This window comes from Stomoxys calcitrans, chromosome 5 (assembly GCF_963082655.1).
Source record: "Stomoxys calcitrans chromosome 5, idStoCalc2.1, whole genome shotgun sequence".
NCBI lineage: Eukaryota > Metazoa > Arthropoda > Insecta > Diptera > Muscidae > Stomoxys > Stomoxys calcitrans.
In genome coordinates this window covers 694,643-709,460 of record NC_081556.1, presented here as the reverse complement: position 1 = coordinate 709,460, position 14,818 = coordinate 694,643, and the positions used below count along the sequence as shown (strand labels likewise).

The window sequence follows — 14,818 nt, the reverse complement described above, 5'->3', positions numbered from 1 at the left end:
TTTATTTGCCTAATGTTTTTTTTACCTTTTAGAGTGATGAGGCTTATTTTTATTTTTCTTCCTAATTTATTTCTTTTCCAATTCAAGCTTAATAATCGAAGATTTTATTTGCAATGATTTTCCCTGACTGGGATTTGAACAGCCAACCTTACGATTATGAGGCGTATGCTATCCCTCTATGTTACCGGCCTTTCTTCATAACAGAAGGCTAAGTAAACACACATTCTCTTATGTGGGGTTTTTTGAGTTAGCGTCTTCAAAAACAAAAAAAAAAATCTATTTTTAAATTTGTAGCAATAACAGTTGATTATGAGAAACTAATTAGCGAAACATGAATGATAGAATTCCGACAGTAATGTATTTTGTTGTTGTAAATCTTGAAATCTCTACAAACTATCATATAAGAGGACCTAAAAAATGACTATTCTGAGAGGGCGTTAGAAAGTCACCCTCAAATGTTTGGAGGGGACAGATAATCACCTTTATTCCCGTTGTCAAGGGAGGGCGAAAATCGACGCAGTCGAAGGCGAATTCCACATTTCGTGGTTGTTGGGTTTCACACTGAGGCGGCAACCTTGCCCATGAAGGATTTCATAGGGACATTTCGTGGTATCCTCTCATGACCTCTTATCTTGATATCCTCTATCGGTTAATCGTTATTTGCACTATTTAGAACTAACATAAAGCACGGCAAATGATTGCTTTGCGTAATGGTGTTAAGTGAATCCTCCGCTAACGTAAAGGGCTGGACGTCGCTCCTAATTGGCCAGGACTGATTGTCATCATGGCGAAACAATTAAAATGGTCTCATTTGTACAATGGTCTCATTTGGCTGGCTATTAACAGCAGCGTGCGTGAGACCACCTTATTAAATCCGTCTTGGATTGTCATGTGACGTGTTTTTCACAAAAGTTCGGTAGGTTTGAATTGTGTGAGTTACACAACAAAGGCACGCAAGCGCTTGACGGACTTTTAAGCTCGTTCGGGGCGAAAACAAATGTTTTGGATTTGTTTAATGAACATAAATTGTTTGGCAGTAAACAAAATCGAGAAAATCTTTTATTAAAATCATTTCAAGCAACATAATTGACGATTTTCAATGAAATAAAATGATAAGCTGATGTTAGAAATTCATATAGCGCAATAACCCATGGTGCACCAAGGAAACTTATTTGAAAAACACCGCACCGGGGCGCATCTGGAGGGGGAAGTCGCTAAGTTTGTTTCTCTCCAGTGAGTTGCCTACATGCTCTGATCTAGGCAGCAGCGGGCCTTCGAGAATTTTTTATGGGGGTTTTTTGTCTGAAGACCCGACAGTTTTTTTCCAGTGACGAGTCTGGTGTGCGATGTTGGTAATAAGAATAATTGGTTCTTATTTTTTGAAGAAAAGGAACGCACAGTTATCGTGAATGTAGCAAGTTACAGGAACATGATCGATACAATTTTTTCTTACAAGCCTCGAAGAAATGACCGTTTGAAATGTGTGGTTTCAACTTCTTTTCGTTTTATGGGATTATTTGATATCCCTGGTTTATGTCGATCGACCACGCACCATAGCACTCCTCAAGAACAACATTCGCGACGCCAATGCCAACATACCGATTGATATGCTCGATGTAATTTTCAAGACTGCGTGAAAAAATTGTGCTATTGCATTCTCAGATAAAAAGATAATTAAAGCAATAACTGAAGTACTTTTGTTTTTATTGACCTTTCAAATAAGTTAGTTTCCCTGGCACACCCAGTATGTAACTCAAACCAATGGACGCAAACAGCGCCGTTTATGCGCTAGGTATGTAACCACTATCCGCAACCTGCGGACGCGCCCGCTACCTCGCAGCTAAGACACCGTTTACACTGCTTTCTCTTTTATAAAATCAGCTGACGAGATCCTTAAATCCGGATTTAATGAGCATTGTAAACGGGGTTTAAGCTTCTCGTGACAGCAGTGAACACCACACAGATCGTACCTCAATGTTTCAACCTGTGTGGTACTCATAGCTATTCCGTGCCGCGGCCAGCTGTTAACAGCCGGCCAGATTTGGCGGTATTAAGATATACGATTTTTGTTGACTTTCACTTTGTTGTTTTATTCGTTCTCGCATATTTTCTGCTTTTGAATACATACTTTCCGCACGCGTGCATACACACGCTCCAATTGTTCTCTGATTGTTGATGTACAAATGAGACAATCTCTAAATAATTCAGCCATGCATTATGTGTGGCAATATGACGTACAGTGTAAACTCCGCTTAACTTGGAAGAAATAATACGATAACAAAAACGATAAAATTAAACTTATTTGATGAGCCAAATTGTCTACCCTCCCCTTTGGGTTGACGCAACTTTAAATCACAAAAAAAAAATAAACTTGCGTTGAAGCATGACGGATTTCCAGTGGCCTTGGGAATATACATTTCCTCCATTTTTTACGTGAGATTAAATATTAGCTTCTAAATTGGCAGCATAACAACGTAAATATACTTCTCTTTATAGTTTGCAACCTCATGAAGAAACTCGACAACAGCAACTCAATGTTTGGTCAGATTTGTTCCTCAAGTATTTGAAGCATTTGAACAAATTCACGGTAAACATATACGACAGCTCTTTCCCCTTGTACAACAATGAAACTCTCAAAAGGAAACTATCGCCCAACATGATATTACAAATTTTGGAAAATCTTCGAAAAACGGGACATGCACGCCCCTTCGATAAAAAACAAACCGAGTGGCAGGTGTATTGGTTCACCCTGGACGAATATGGCAATATGATTTACGATTGGATACAGGAAACCGGACAAGTCAATACAGTTTGCACATTGTACGAAATAGCACACGGCGATCTGACCGAAGAAAGGGACTTTCACAAAATCGATGATGATGTGCTCCTGAACGTTTTACGAAACTTGGAAGATAAGGGAAGATGTGAGTTGATAGAAATGGATGGTAGTTATGGTGTTAAATTTTTCTAATGTTAATAAAAATTATGTTTTTTTTAAATAACGAGTTTTCTGTTTTGGAAAAATAACACTAATGCTTACTCCCTGTTAACTCTACGGAGCAACGACTAGAATGATCCTTTGTCACTTAATGAGTGCTGGCTAAATTGTCTACCAAAAACGAGATTTAATCGTCAACTACAGTTAATTGGCACATCAGCTTAGATAGCACCTTCTGACAAGCTTTCATTTATCCTCGTGTTGTCAGAGGATTGGTTCGTTCCCTCAGCGATCGGTTATATGTAGCGGAACGACCCAGCCCCCACGCTAGCCAGGGTCACAACCCCTATGCACAAGTATTCAATATCTTGATAGTTATCGATATCATGCGATAACAGATAATAATAATCGATTAATCTTAATTTGCTTTATAGAGTGTATTCGTGTACCAAAAAATTCGTAAAAATGTTTGCTGGAAATTGTTCGCGTGGTTTACTAGCAGAAGAGGGCGGTAGAAAATTTGCAACATTTTTCAAGTTTTTTTCCCCATCAGTAATTTGCAGTAACGAACAGATGTTTTAAATTTGTTAAAATTTCCTTCTCAATTCCGGCCCTCACAGTCTCTTTGGCCAGAGTTCACGAACAGAGCTTATAAAATAGATGTTGTGAATTTTGGAGAATTTGTTTTGTAAACACATATATTTTAGTTGCTTTACCGCCTGTTGGATATTTGGGAAATTTTATAAATAGTATTACACATTATGATTGTAAGTATAGACATGGTACACTTGTCAACTATTGCTAAGTAAAAGTGGCTTATTTAAATAGGCGCAAAAAGTGGTGGAGGACGCATTGAACGAAGTCAAGAAGATACACGAAACTACGCTGGAACATGCCGTGCAATTGTCTATTTGTCCTTTGCTGGGTGGTAGGTCCATTGGGTCTGATATCAAAAATGACTCCAAAATAGGACAAACGAGGGATTTTAACAAGGAGGAGGAGGAGAAACAAATGCCAGCAAAAGAACATGTGAAACGAAAAGAGACGTCTCCGCTATCAAATATTTCGGATTTTAATAGTTTGCAGGTAAGAGCCGTAAAAAATGTTTGGATTGCTCCATAGCTTCAGTTTCATCCTATAGAATTTAGACTTTCAAACTATAAACTCCAGTATTCTGCTTCGCGAAGCTGATGAAAGAAGAAAACGTTCCATGTGGCAGCAAATGTTTGAAATGAAGGAAAAACATTTGGCAACAATGGAGGCGTGTCAAAAACCAATCGAAGCACAGAAACAAGAGGAACGGCGAAAATGGTTGGAGAAAAAACGACTAAATGACAAACAAATTTTGAAGAAGGCAGAGCAGCAGTCAGCTTTAGAGCTTAAAGAAAGCGAACGACAGTTGGAGAATTTGCGAAAGCAAACCCAAAGACAACTTCAACTTGTATCGTTCCAAGGCATTTCACAATACCAATCACAGTTTCGGAGTAAGTATGAAAGTATTGTAGGTTTGCTCATGTCAATAGACAAATCAGCTTTGATGTCCTGCAACGAATACAATCAAAAGCTGAAGGAATTCATACGAATGTTTGAGCAATTGATTGCGAAAATCAAGTGCGGTGATTGTGGTGCGGCGGAAATGAAAACCGCCGAAAACTTATGTAAATCCCTCTCTGACTTAGAGGCAAATGTTTTAGACGCACTCCGAAAAGAAAACGAACGGCAAGAAGCTCTTTTAAGGGAAGCCAATAGTAAAGAAAATGTGCAACCAAATACTGCAGTTGAAGTTTTGACTGATCCATCTCCGAATATGTCTGACACTCAAAGCGTTCAAATTAACGCAGTCGCTGAAAACACAATTACACCCAAAGATAGTTCTAGTCAGTCTTACAGTACAGTGCCTGCCGAAAATAAGCCCTCTAATGCAATTGAAGAGCAACTGACAATTTCTCGTCAATATGTGAGCCCAGAATGTTTCGAGTTCTACACAAAAATTATTACTTTCTATCAGGAAAAGGTTGAGCGAGTAAAGGTTTTACAATCCGACGATTCTATGAAAAAATATCGCTTCGATTGTCAAAAATCTATAAACATCCCAGTGAATGCCATATCTGCCGTGAGCCCACAGCATCTACAGGACAAATTTGATAAATTGTATACATTTGTGACGTCGCAGCCCGCATTGGGCCGCGATTACTGTGTTCTTTTGATGGCGAAAAAATTTGTCGGTCAGGGTGAAACTACAATTTCGAGTAATCCACAAGCTGCATTCCCAGTTGCCTCTGTCATAGTTTCTCTTTGGAAGCAAATACCCGAATTTGGACAACTGTTCCTAGCCTATTGTTTTAAAGAGTGCCCATTTCTCGTCCCTTATTTTATACCCCAAAAAAAGGATCAGTCGCCAGAAGAATACTCAAAGGTCCTGGGTTTCCGCATTGTAGACGGACAACCAGAAAAACAAGATATGTATTTGAAACGGCAATCGGGAATTGCGCGTCTATATGCCGCTGTGATGGTCACGAATGGGCGCCAAAAAGATGGTCCTTTGCATCCCTACAGCTTAGAAAATGCATGGCGATGGTTAACAAACATGGTCGAGATAACGCCATTGCCTCATCTATCTGCAACACTTATTATGGAAATTTTGCAGATTGTCGGAAGTGAATTGTGGTCGCACTACGGCAAACAATTTGTTAAGCTTATAGTTTACATACAACAGTATTATTTCCCCACTTTGTCTGAAGTGGATGCTGGTGGTCCAAAAGCTAGACTGGAGCTTTTATTGAACAATTTCTTGAGAGAAGGACAAATGCCAAAGCCAAGCGGAATGCTTCCTCCAGGCTTTTGGTAAACACTAAATTTAAGTCTTAATTTATCGTCAATAAAAGAGGGCAACATAATAGAAAATTTTATGCGTAAGGATGTTTAGATTTTATTTTTTTTAGTATTAAAGTTTTTAAAACATTCGCTATATTTATATTTTAAGAGTCCTGTTTTCTGTGTGGCAACAAACTTGATTATTTTAAAAACAATATTTTGTAGTTTGAATGCTATTTGTGGCACCAACATTACATTCTAATCGTCTTCCTCTTCGTCCTCGTCTTCCAAATCCAAGTCATCAAGTTCGTCCGCCAACCCCATAAATAGATCTTTATTTATGGGAGCGGCATCTGTGGCAGGTGTATTTGAATCTTTAGAGTCGTCATCTTCTTCCGCCACTGCTTCCAAAGCATCGGATTGTTCTTGCAAACGCGTTGCTGATGCTTGCGTGCCTGATCCGTCAGCCTCCTGGGCCGACATAGATAAGTATGCCAAGTCGAGCTCTTTGTATTCAACATCTTCTTCATTTTCCTCTCGCTTATAATTGTCAAAAGCAGCATCGCCATCATCCATAGGACCATCATCGACCAAGTCTGGATTAAAGCTGAACATTTCTCTTCCAGATATACCAAATTGTTTGCCTTTACTAAAGTCATTCTTTTTGCGTTCCTCATCGGCTGCCATTTTATCTTTCTTCTCTTGAATTTTTCTTTTCTTCCAAGCCAAAAATGTTTCTAATGTAACCTTTGTAGTATTAGATCCAAGTGCTGCTCTCTCCTTTTCGATTAAGTCTACCAATGAAATCTCTGTGGGTTTCTCTTCCTTCTTCTTATCTTTTTTTAACACATAGCCCTGCGGTAAAGCATGGCGGTAGATGCATGTTGCACCATTTGGACACTCCCAAAACCAACCATATTTTGACTTCTCGACAGCTTCAATAAAATATTTGCAGATCTGCAATAAATAACTTTAGATTTTACATTAACCTTTACCTCGTCATCTACTCACAATATCAGTGGTTGGCCTTTTCTTCTCACTGGAATGCTTCTGGTCAACAACTTCCTTTAGTTTTGCGTCATCCCAGTTCTTCATGTCATCCTCATCAACATCATCGCGCATATCCACATATATAGAGCGCTTTTCAGCTTTGTTCTCTACAGACAAGTCGTGCGAAAATTTACATTTGTCACCTTTTGTACATGTTCCTTGTTTAAAGAATGCACACACAACTGATTTGGGATCTGTGCCCTTTTCCACCTTCTGAACTGGTTTGAAAATCAGAGACAATTCCTTTTGTTCTTGCAATTTCTTTTCCTTTTCGTCCTTCTTCTTATTATCAGTCCGAGGGTGGATGCCTCCACTATTAACTTGTTTTTGCACCTGCTGAATAAACTTCTGTTGCTTTGACCCTTTTTTGTTTTTTAAACCAAATGTTTTGTCCTAGGGTGAATTAAAAAGGTAGAATCAATAAGACAACGGTTGAGGTTATGTGTGCTGTGCAAAACTTCATAAACACAGTTTGACTTTACCTCTATAACTTTTTCTTTCTTCTTTTGCTCAGTTTTCTTGCTGGGCGCTGGAGCCTTTTTGGAGCCTTTTACTGTGTTCTTTTGATGGCGAAAAAATTTGTCGGTCAGGGTGAAACTACAATTTCGAGTAATCCACAAGCTGCATTCCCAGTTGCCTCTGTCATAGTTTCTCTTTGGAAGCAAATACCCGAATTTGGACAACTGTTCCTAGCCTATTGTTTTAAAGAGTGCCCATTTCTCGTCCCTTATTTTATACCCCAAAAAAAGGATCAGTCGCCAGAAGAATACTCAAAGGTCCTGGGTTTCCGCATTGTAGACGGACAACCAGAAAAACAAGATATGTATTTGAAACGGCAATCGGGAATTGCGCGTCTATATGCCGCTGTGATGGTCACGAATGGGCGCCAAAAAGATGGTCCTTTGCATCCCTACAGCTTAGAAAATGCATGGCGATGGTTAACAAACATGGTCGAGATAACGCCATTGCCTCATCTATCTGCAACACTTATTATGGAAATTTTGCAGATTGTCGGAAGTGAATTGTGGTCGCACTACGGCAAACAATTTGTTAAGCTTATAGTTTACATACAACAGTATTATTTCCCCACTTTGTCTGAAGTGGATGCTGGTGGTCCAAAAGCTAGACTGGAGCTTTTATTGAACAATTTCTTGAGAGAAGGACAAATGCCAAAGCCAAGCGGAATGCTTCCTCCAGGCTTTTGGTAAACACTAAATTTAAGTCTTAATTTATCGTCAATAAAAGAGGGCAACATAATAGAAAATTTTATGCGTAAGGATGTTTAGATTTTATTTTTTTTAGTATTAAAGTTTTTAAAACATTCGCTATATTTATATTTTAAGAGTCCTGTTTTCTGTGTGGCAACAAACTTGATTATTTTAAAAACAATATTTTGTAGTTTGAATGCTATTTGTGGCACCAACATTACATTCTAATCGTCTTCCTCTTCGTCCTCGTCTTCCAAATCCAAGTCATCAAGTTCGTCCGCCAACCCCATAAATAGATCTTTATTTATGGGAGCGGCATCTGTGGCAGGTGTATTTGAATCTTTAGAGTCGTCATCTTCTTCCGCCACTGCTTCCAAAGCATCGGATTGTTCTTGCAAACGCGTTGCTGATGCTTGCGTGCCTGATCCGTCAGCCTCCTGGGCCGACATAGATAAGTATGCCAAGTCGAGCTCTTTGTATTCAACATCTTCTTCATTTTCCTCTCGCTTATAATTGTCAAAAGCAGCATCGCCATCATCCATAGGACCATCATCGACCAAGTCTGGATTAAAGCTGAACATTTCTCTTCCAGATATACCAAATTGTTTGCCTTTACTAAAGTCATTCTTTTTGCGTTCCTCATCGGCTGCCATTTTATCTTTCTTCTCTTGAATTTTTCTTTTCTTCCAAGCCAAAAATGTTTCTAATGTAACCTTTGTAGTATTAGATCCAAGTGCTGCTCTCTCCTTTTCGATTAAGTCTACCAATGAAATCTCTGTGGGTTTCTCTTCCTTCTTCTTATCTTTTTTTAACACATAGCCCTGCGGTAAAGCATGGCGGTAGATGCATGTTGCACCATTTGGACACTCCCAAAACCAACCATATTTTGACTTCTCGACAGCTTCAATAAAATATTTGCAGATCTGCAATAAATAACTTTAGATTTTACATTAACCTTTACCTCGTCATCTACTCACAATATCAGTGGTTGGCCTTTTCTTCTCACTGGAATGCTTCTGGTCAACAACTTCCTTTAGTTTTGCGTCATCCCAGTTCTTCATGTCATCCTCATCAACATCATCGCGCATATCCACATATATAGAGCGCTTTTCAGCTTTGTTCTCTACAGACAAGTCGTGCGAAAATTTACATTTGTCACCTTTTGTACATGTTCCTTGTTTAAAGAATGCACACACAACTGATTTGGGATCTGTGCCCTTTTCCACCTTCTGAACTGGTTTGAAAATCAGAGACAATTCCTTTTGTTCTTGCAATTTCTTTTCCTTTTCGTCCTTCTTCTTATTATCAGTCCGAGGGTGGATGCCTCCACTATTAACTTGTTTTTGCACCTGCTGAATAAACTTCTGTTGCTTTGACCCTTTTTTGTTTTTTAAACCAAATGTTTTGTCCTAGGGTGAATTAAAAAGGTAGAATCAATAAGACAACGGTTGAGGTTATGTGTGCTGTGCAAAACTTCATAAACACAGTTTGACTTTACCTCTATAACTTTTTCTTTCTTCTTTTGCTCAGTTTTCTTGCTGGGCGCTGGAGCCTTTTTGGGAGGCATAGCTAATGTTTCGTGGCAATTAGACCGCAAGTAATTTTACTAGAAATTTGGTAGGAAAACGGTGTGTTCGTGTGTACAGAGCTAGCGATAGCTACGTTGAACTATAGAACTAAAAGACGATTTCGACTAATCGATTTCTCGACTTTTTTGTCGAATCGATTATGTTCATTCTATCGTCAATGTATCGCATAATCGATAACGAAATCCAAATAATAGACATTGTTTTGATTTGTCAGATGCACAGTGGTTCTTTTTTCTTATTCTGTTGTATTCTGTGCAATTATAGAAGGTAGCGTCACTTGCCCAACAACAACGAAATCAACGATACAACCCTGTGGAGATGGTGGAAATTCCCACTCATCTGTCAAACTTTTGTACACTGTCAAATTGACATTCTAGTTTTTATTTGCATTGCCACGTGCAGCAGCCAAAAACCATAAAGAAATCTGCTGTTTTTGTTGTAAGTTCAATGAAAGCAACCCCAATTTAATTGTTTTCACAACTTTAACAATTTGTAGCCATAAAAACTCAGCTTTTGCTCACATTATGTCAGTTTATGTCATACAAAAATAACATACTAGTGAGATAGCAAAAATGAGTAATCGTAGGTAAATTGGTAATTTTAACGCACATAATGAAATTCCAATGATACATAAAAAGTGACATGCCATAAGACAAGAACATGTAGTGTGATAGAGACTTTAGTGAACACTGGTTCTGTGAATCACTTTCACTTCTCCCCTCAAATCAATTTGTTATTATTACGCAAAAAAAAAACGTCAAAATTAATTATTGTTTGCAAGCATCTATTTTGGTTTTATCTTAGAAATCTCATGATGAAAATTTGGGAAATTTTGAAACTTTGTAAACGTGAAAATAAGCATTTTATATAAGGGGAAAAGTGAAACCCAGAACACACGATAATTGTATCAGTCCTGCCAGAATGTATAGAGTGTCATATGTAGTTAGTTACACGATGAATCGTTGAAGTTCAACACACATGCCAGAGCAATTCTAAAAAAGGGAAAAAAGATTTTGGGAACATTTTAATATATTATGAACCATTGCTGAATTATTTAAAGGTTGTCTCTCTGAACAGCTGTTAACAGCCGGCCAAATTTGACGGTATTAAGATGTCAGATTTTGTTTGCATTCACGCACACATTTTTCATTGTCTGTTGGTAAACATGTCGATTTTGTAAACCAGCTTGATTACCAGATGCCGATTTAATCATGTGGTTTATTGTATTGTTGTAGAAATGAGACAACTTTAAAATATTTCATCCATGACGATTAACATTAAATGAGTTTTGATTTGTTCCTATTTTTTGTGTTGGCTTTAATAAAAAAAGTTTGCTGAAAACTCGTTATAGAGAGATAGCCAATGCGGGAATTTCAACATGCGCTTTAAAAAAATTTGCAATAGAGAACAATAGGGAGGTTCGACTGGATAATCGAGCCTGCCCCCTATCATTGGGGGCAGTATTCATTGATAAATGAGAAGTTTTCCCCTGTTCCTTAAATAAAAGTTCGTGGGCAAATTTGCATTTATTTTTATTTCTTCGTCTAGAGTATTTTTATTTTAATCCTGTCGTGTGCAAGTTAGATGACCTGGATACAATTTCAGTGAGAAATGGGCGCGTGTGTGAGTAGAGGCTATGAGCTGGGGGAACTCACGTTTAATAAAGAACCAACCGCTAGGATCAGGAATAGCTCTCCCAGAAACAATTTCATTTTATTCTTTTGCGTTGCCCATTCATCACGTGATTGAAATTTGACTGCCATCACAATTTGCTCCATTCACATGCAATTTAGTTAATTCACCCACATGCTCACATCTAGTAAGCACACTTTTGTGTAAGTATGTGTATTGTGTACGTCCATTCAATCTTACATCTGCATAGTAAATTTAGAGCAAAGCAAGACCACACACAATTCATCCATGCTGCTATTTCATACAGTAATAGCTTGATATATGAAAACGAGCGATACGTTTTCATTGTATTTTCTTTTATCTGCATCGCGACATAACCTCAAATATTTCTCCAATAAAATTCTTGTTATCGACTTGATAAATAAGAAACACAGAGGTTTTTGTCCATTCTGCACTTCCTTAAATTTTTTAGTGTTTGTGGTTCGTTGTGAAGTTAAAGACTTGTATGACTACATGTCTTTAAAATACCAATGAATCGGACACTTTAGACTTTTCATTGATGATCTGTTCCATCGTTTTTAAGACAAGCGTTTAAAGAGAGGAACCACTGTTTATGACAAACATACATACGCATCATACCATAGTGGTAAACGTACTCAAGCAAGTCGCGCGCGCTTTATTTGTTTGGTTGAAAGGACCACCCATATCGTTAAAATTAAGGACCACACGCAAAGCATTTGCCATGCGATCAAAGCAACAATATCAAGAGCAGCAAATTCAACGGCACAAAGGCAATAGCAAAGCAAACGAATAAAATGAAACGAGAAAAAGATCTAAAAAATATGTCTCCCCTTCAACCCGCCTCTTTTTGGTTCCAACTTTTCTGTGCTTGCGTCTGCACAGCGCCATTCAACCTCAAAACCGAGAACAACAACAGTGCACATGTACTGAAACAAAATTGCCAACATGCGGCAGCAGCAGCAGCAAGCTGCTAGCAGCCACGTTAAGCAGTCAGCAATCAACCGACAACATTTATTAATATGTTAAATAACAGTTATTAACATGCACAGAAAAATAACCCAAATTACAGTTTACTGCCTGACTGAATCTGGCTGTGGAGGCGCCATGTAAGGACGGCTATGCTGACCTAATATCGTGTTCGACGGTTTTGATTTAACATCACAGGATGCTAATTCCAGATATCCAAGAGACTACAGATATTGTTGTAGATTTTAGTCTAGAACTTTTAAAAATTTTTAGGGACTCAGATTGGCTCATTCAGGCGTTTTTTGATTGATAAATTCAAGTTTAATGAACGGCCCCAGACATTTGTTTTTCAAAAGTGGATATAAATTGGTGCTCGACGCTCAAATACCTTTCATTTAAGCCTTATATTACTATGGTCGGAAAATATGCATGTCCTCTTTAGGGGGTGTTTTGAGGGTGTTATAGGGTAGAAACGTGATGAAATAAGGAACATTTTGAGGAAACTTTAAAACAAAAATTGGGAAAAAATCAACTTTTTGGGCGTTTCATTTGTTTTAAAGTTATTGCGGTTCGAAAATTATTTTGTTATAAAGTTTGAACACTGAAAGTATGGCAACCCTTCATTACACGGATCCATAGATAAATTATATATAGATAAATAACTTGAAGTTCGCACATAGACTGGTTGTTGGCGCCTGTGAGTATAGATTAATGAAAATTATCTAATAGCCAGGATTCACTGAATAAGGTTAAGCCAAGCGATCATACAATTTTTAATCGGCAGATTTGACATCTTTAATGATGTTCATGGGGCCTATGCACTTTATGTGACCTAACCTTCTATTAGTCAATTCTGTCTAATAATATGCCGCAAGCAGAATTCTGCTCTCAATGTGATGCTGTTTGCGTCGTTTGCATTTTTTTAATACCCATTATTTTATTTCCCGTGAAGGGAACTATGGCTTTATGCTCTCGTAAATGTAGACTTAATGTACCGCAATTGTAAAGAGGCATTATGCTTATTACAAAACGTATAATTTGACATTTCAAACAACGAAACGATAATTTTAAAAATGAAGACTTGGAGGTGAGGGAGAGACTGGCACCGGACAACTTCATGCATACCTTAAGGACCGGACGAAGGATACTGCCTACCACGAAGTAATGGTACGAGAAGTCGAGACGTCTCTCCAGCTGAAGGAATAGGCGATAGGGGCGTTCCTAAATATTGAAAGAATATTTAACAACATGTCGTACTGTTTGCGTAGCAGAATTATCTACGCAGACTTCGGAGAGAGTGTAATCACGGCTTTGACATTTAAATTTACTGCAAAATCAAAACAAAAATAAAAAAAATGTACTCAACTGTTCGCATGACCTCACCTTATAAGTGCATCCTGTATCAATAATAAATTGCCAAAAATTACACATACAGCGGTCAAAAAAAGTATTCATCATTAGCAAAATTGATAATAAATTCACTTATTTTGGGTAATTGAAGAAAATTTAAAGTAAAGAAATAATGCAGTTTTATGCAATAGTTTATTTTTCGTAATATGTTTTAAAATAAATTCAAAAAATAAATTTAATTAGCGCAAAAATGCAATTTTATATAATAACACCAAAAACAGAACAAAAAAAGTATTCATCATTGATGTGCTATCATCAAAGTCAAATTCAAATATTATTTGGGAATCCCCCTTTTCTGTTTTATTTAGTAAAGGAGACTTTGCCCTTGACAGCAAATATTTAATTTCATTGAAAATATATATAAATATATAAATATTTAGGGAAGGAAGTTACTACACAAACAATTCGAAATACACTCAAAAGGCATAGTTACAGAGGAAGAACTGCACGTAAGAAGCCCTTTATAAATAAAATAAACCGAGTGAAAAGGCTAAACTTCGCAAAAATGTATGTAAAACAGCCCGAATCATTTTGGAAAACAGTCATTTTTGCAGACGAGAGCAAGTTTAATCTTTTTGGGTGCGATGGAAAGGTCATAGTGTACAGAAAACCAAATACAGAGCTTGAAGAACGAAACACAGTTGCTACTGTAAAACATGGTGGAGGTGGTTTAATGGTTTGGGGGTGTATGGCGGCTTCAGGAGCGGGAAATCTTGAAATTATTAATGGAGTAATGGATCATAAGTATTACATTGACATTTTAAAGAGGAATTTAAAAGATAGTGCTGTAAAACTTGGGCTTGGTAATAACTTTCAATATTATCAAGATAATGACGCCAAACATTCTGCTTTAAATACCAAGATGTGGATGCTGTATAACTGCCCCAAAGTCATTAAAACTCCTCCTCAAAGTCCCGACTTGAACCCAATTGAACATCTTTGGGAACATCTCGAACGCAAATTGAGAACGCGCAATTTTTCGAGCAAGAGTCAAATGCAACAGGTGATAATGGAGGAATGGACTAATATAGACCAAAATATAACCGCTAAATTAGTCCAATCGATGTCAAACCGTTTAAAAGAAGTTATAAGACGCGGTGGTCGAATAACAAAGTATTAATTTTTTTAAATTATGTTATTTATTTTTTTGTTTTTTTGCAATGATGAATACTTTTTTTGTTTAATTTTTT

General features: G+C 37.5%; 4 protein-coding genes across 4 annotated transcripts; 2 read left to right on the top strand and 2 right to left on the bottom strand.

Moving 5' to 3' along the window:
• The first annotated feature begins 2,298 nt into the window (after nucleotides 1-2,298).
• On the top strand, nucleotides 2,299-2,996 carry LOC106082362 (vacuolar protein-sorting-associated protein 25). The gene is made up of 2 exons (XM_013244821.2): nucleotides 2,299-2,433; nucleotides 2,497-2,996. The coding sequence occupies exons 1-2, from the start codon at nucleotides 2,384-2,386 to the stop codon at nucleotides 2,969-2,971; spliced, it is 525 nt and encodes a 174-aa protein (XP_013100275.1). The 5' UTR covers nucleotides 2,299-2,383; the 3' UTR covers nucleotides 2,972-2,996.
• A 371-nt stretch (nucleotides 2,997-3,367) lies between these two features.
• Nucleotides 3,368-5,920, top strand: LOC106082359 (mRNA export factor Gle1). The gene is made up of 3 exons (XM_013244819.2): nucleotides 3,368-3,705; nucleotides 3,767-4,024; nucleotides 4,080-5,920. Exons 1-3 carry the CDS (start codon nucleotides 3,700-3,702, stop codon nucleotides 5,784-5,786), a joined length of 1,971 nt encoding a protein of 656 aa, XP_013100273.1. The 5' UTR covers nucleotides 3,368-3,699; the 3' UTR covers nucleotides 5,787-5,920.
• On the bottom strand, nucleotides 5,899-7,448 carry LOC131997654 (zinc finger CCCH domain-containing protein 15 homolog). The gene is made up of 4 exons (XM_059368843.1): nucleotides 7,404-7,448; nucleotides 7,285-7,362; nucleotides 6,764-7,195; nucleotides 5,899-6,709 (listed from the first exon to the last, which is right to left on the bottom strand). The coding sequence occupies exons 1-4, from the start codon at nucleotides 7,446-7,448 to the stop codon at nucleotides 6,011-6,013; spliced, it is 1,254 nt and encodes a 417-aa protein (XP_059224826.1). The 3' UTR covers nucleotides 5,899-6,010.
• A 674-nt stretch (nucleotides 7,449-8,122) lies between these two features.
• Nucleotides 8,123-9,681, bottom strand: LOC106082360 (zinc finger CCCH domain-containing protein 15 homolog). The gene is made up of 3 exons (XM_013244820.2): nucleotides 9,509-9,681; nucleotides 8,988-9,419; nucleotides 8,123-8,933 (listed from the first exon to the last, which is right to left on the bottom strand). Exons 1-3 carry the CDS (start codon nucleotides 9,575-9,577, stop codon nucleotides 8,235-8,237), a joined length of 1,200 nt encoding a protein of 399 aa, XP_013100274.2. The 5' UTR covers nucleotides 9,578-9,681; the 3' UTR covers nucleotides 8,123-8,234.
• Nucleotides 9,682-14,818: the final 5,137 nt, after the last annotated feature.

What these genes read in the sequence shown, in the direction of transcription:
- LOC106082362 (XM_013244821.2), top strand. Translation starts at nt 2,384, where the DNA reads ATGACGGATTTCCAGTGGCCTTGGGAATATACATTTCCTCCATTTTTT. An exon ending in ACATTTCCTCCATTTTTTAC is followed by an intron (nt 2,434 to 2,496) that starts GTGAGATTAAAT and finishes TTCTCTTTATAG; the next exon opens with TTTGCAACCTCATGAAGAAA.
- LOC106082359 (XM_013244819.2), top strand. An exon ending in CGGATTTTAATAGTTTGCAG is followed by an intron (nt 4,025 to 4,079) that starts GTAAGAGCCGTA and finishes TTCATCCTATAG; the next exon opens with AATTTAGACTTTCAAACTAT.
- LOC131997654 (XM_059368843.1), bottom strand. Translation starts at nt 7,448, where the DNA reads ATGACAGAGGCAACTGGGAATGCAGCTTGTGGATTACTCGAAATT. An exon ending in AGAAAGAAAAAGTTATAGAG is followed by an intron (nt 7,196 to 7,284) that starts GTAAAGTCAAAC and finishes AATTCACCCTAG; the next exon opens with GACAAAACATTTGGTTTAAA. An exon ending in AAAGGCCAACCACTGATATT is followed by an intron (nt 6,710 to 6,763) that starts GTGAGTAGATGA and finishes TATTTATTGCAG; the next exon opens with ATCTGCAAATATTTTATTGA.
- LOC106082360 (XM_013244820.2), bottom strand. Translation starts at nt 9,577, where the DNA reads ATGCCTCCCAAAAAGGCTCCAGCGCCCAGCAAGAAAACTGAGCAAAAG. An exon ending in AGAAAGAAAAAGTTATAGAG is followed by an intron (nt 9,420 to 9,508) that starts GTAAAGTCAAAC and finishes AATTCACCCTAG; the next exon opens with GACAAAACATTTGGTTTAAA. An exon ending in AAAGGCCAACCACTGATATT is followed by an intron (nt 8,934 to 8,987) that starts GTGAGTAGATGA and finishes TATTTATTGCAG; the next exon opens with ATCTGCAAATATTTTATTGA.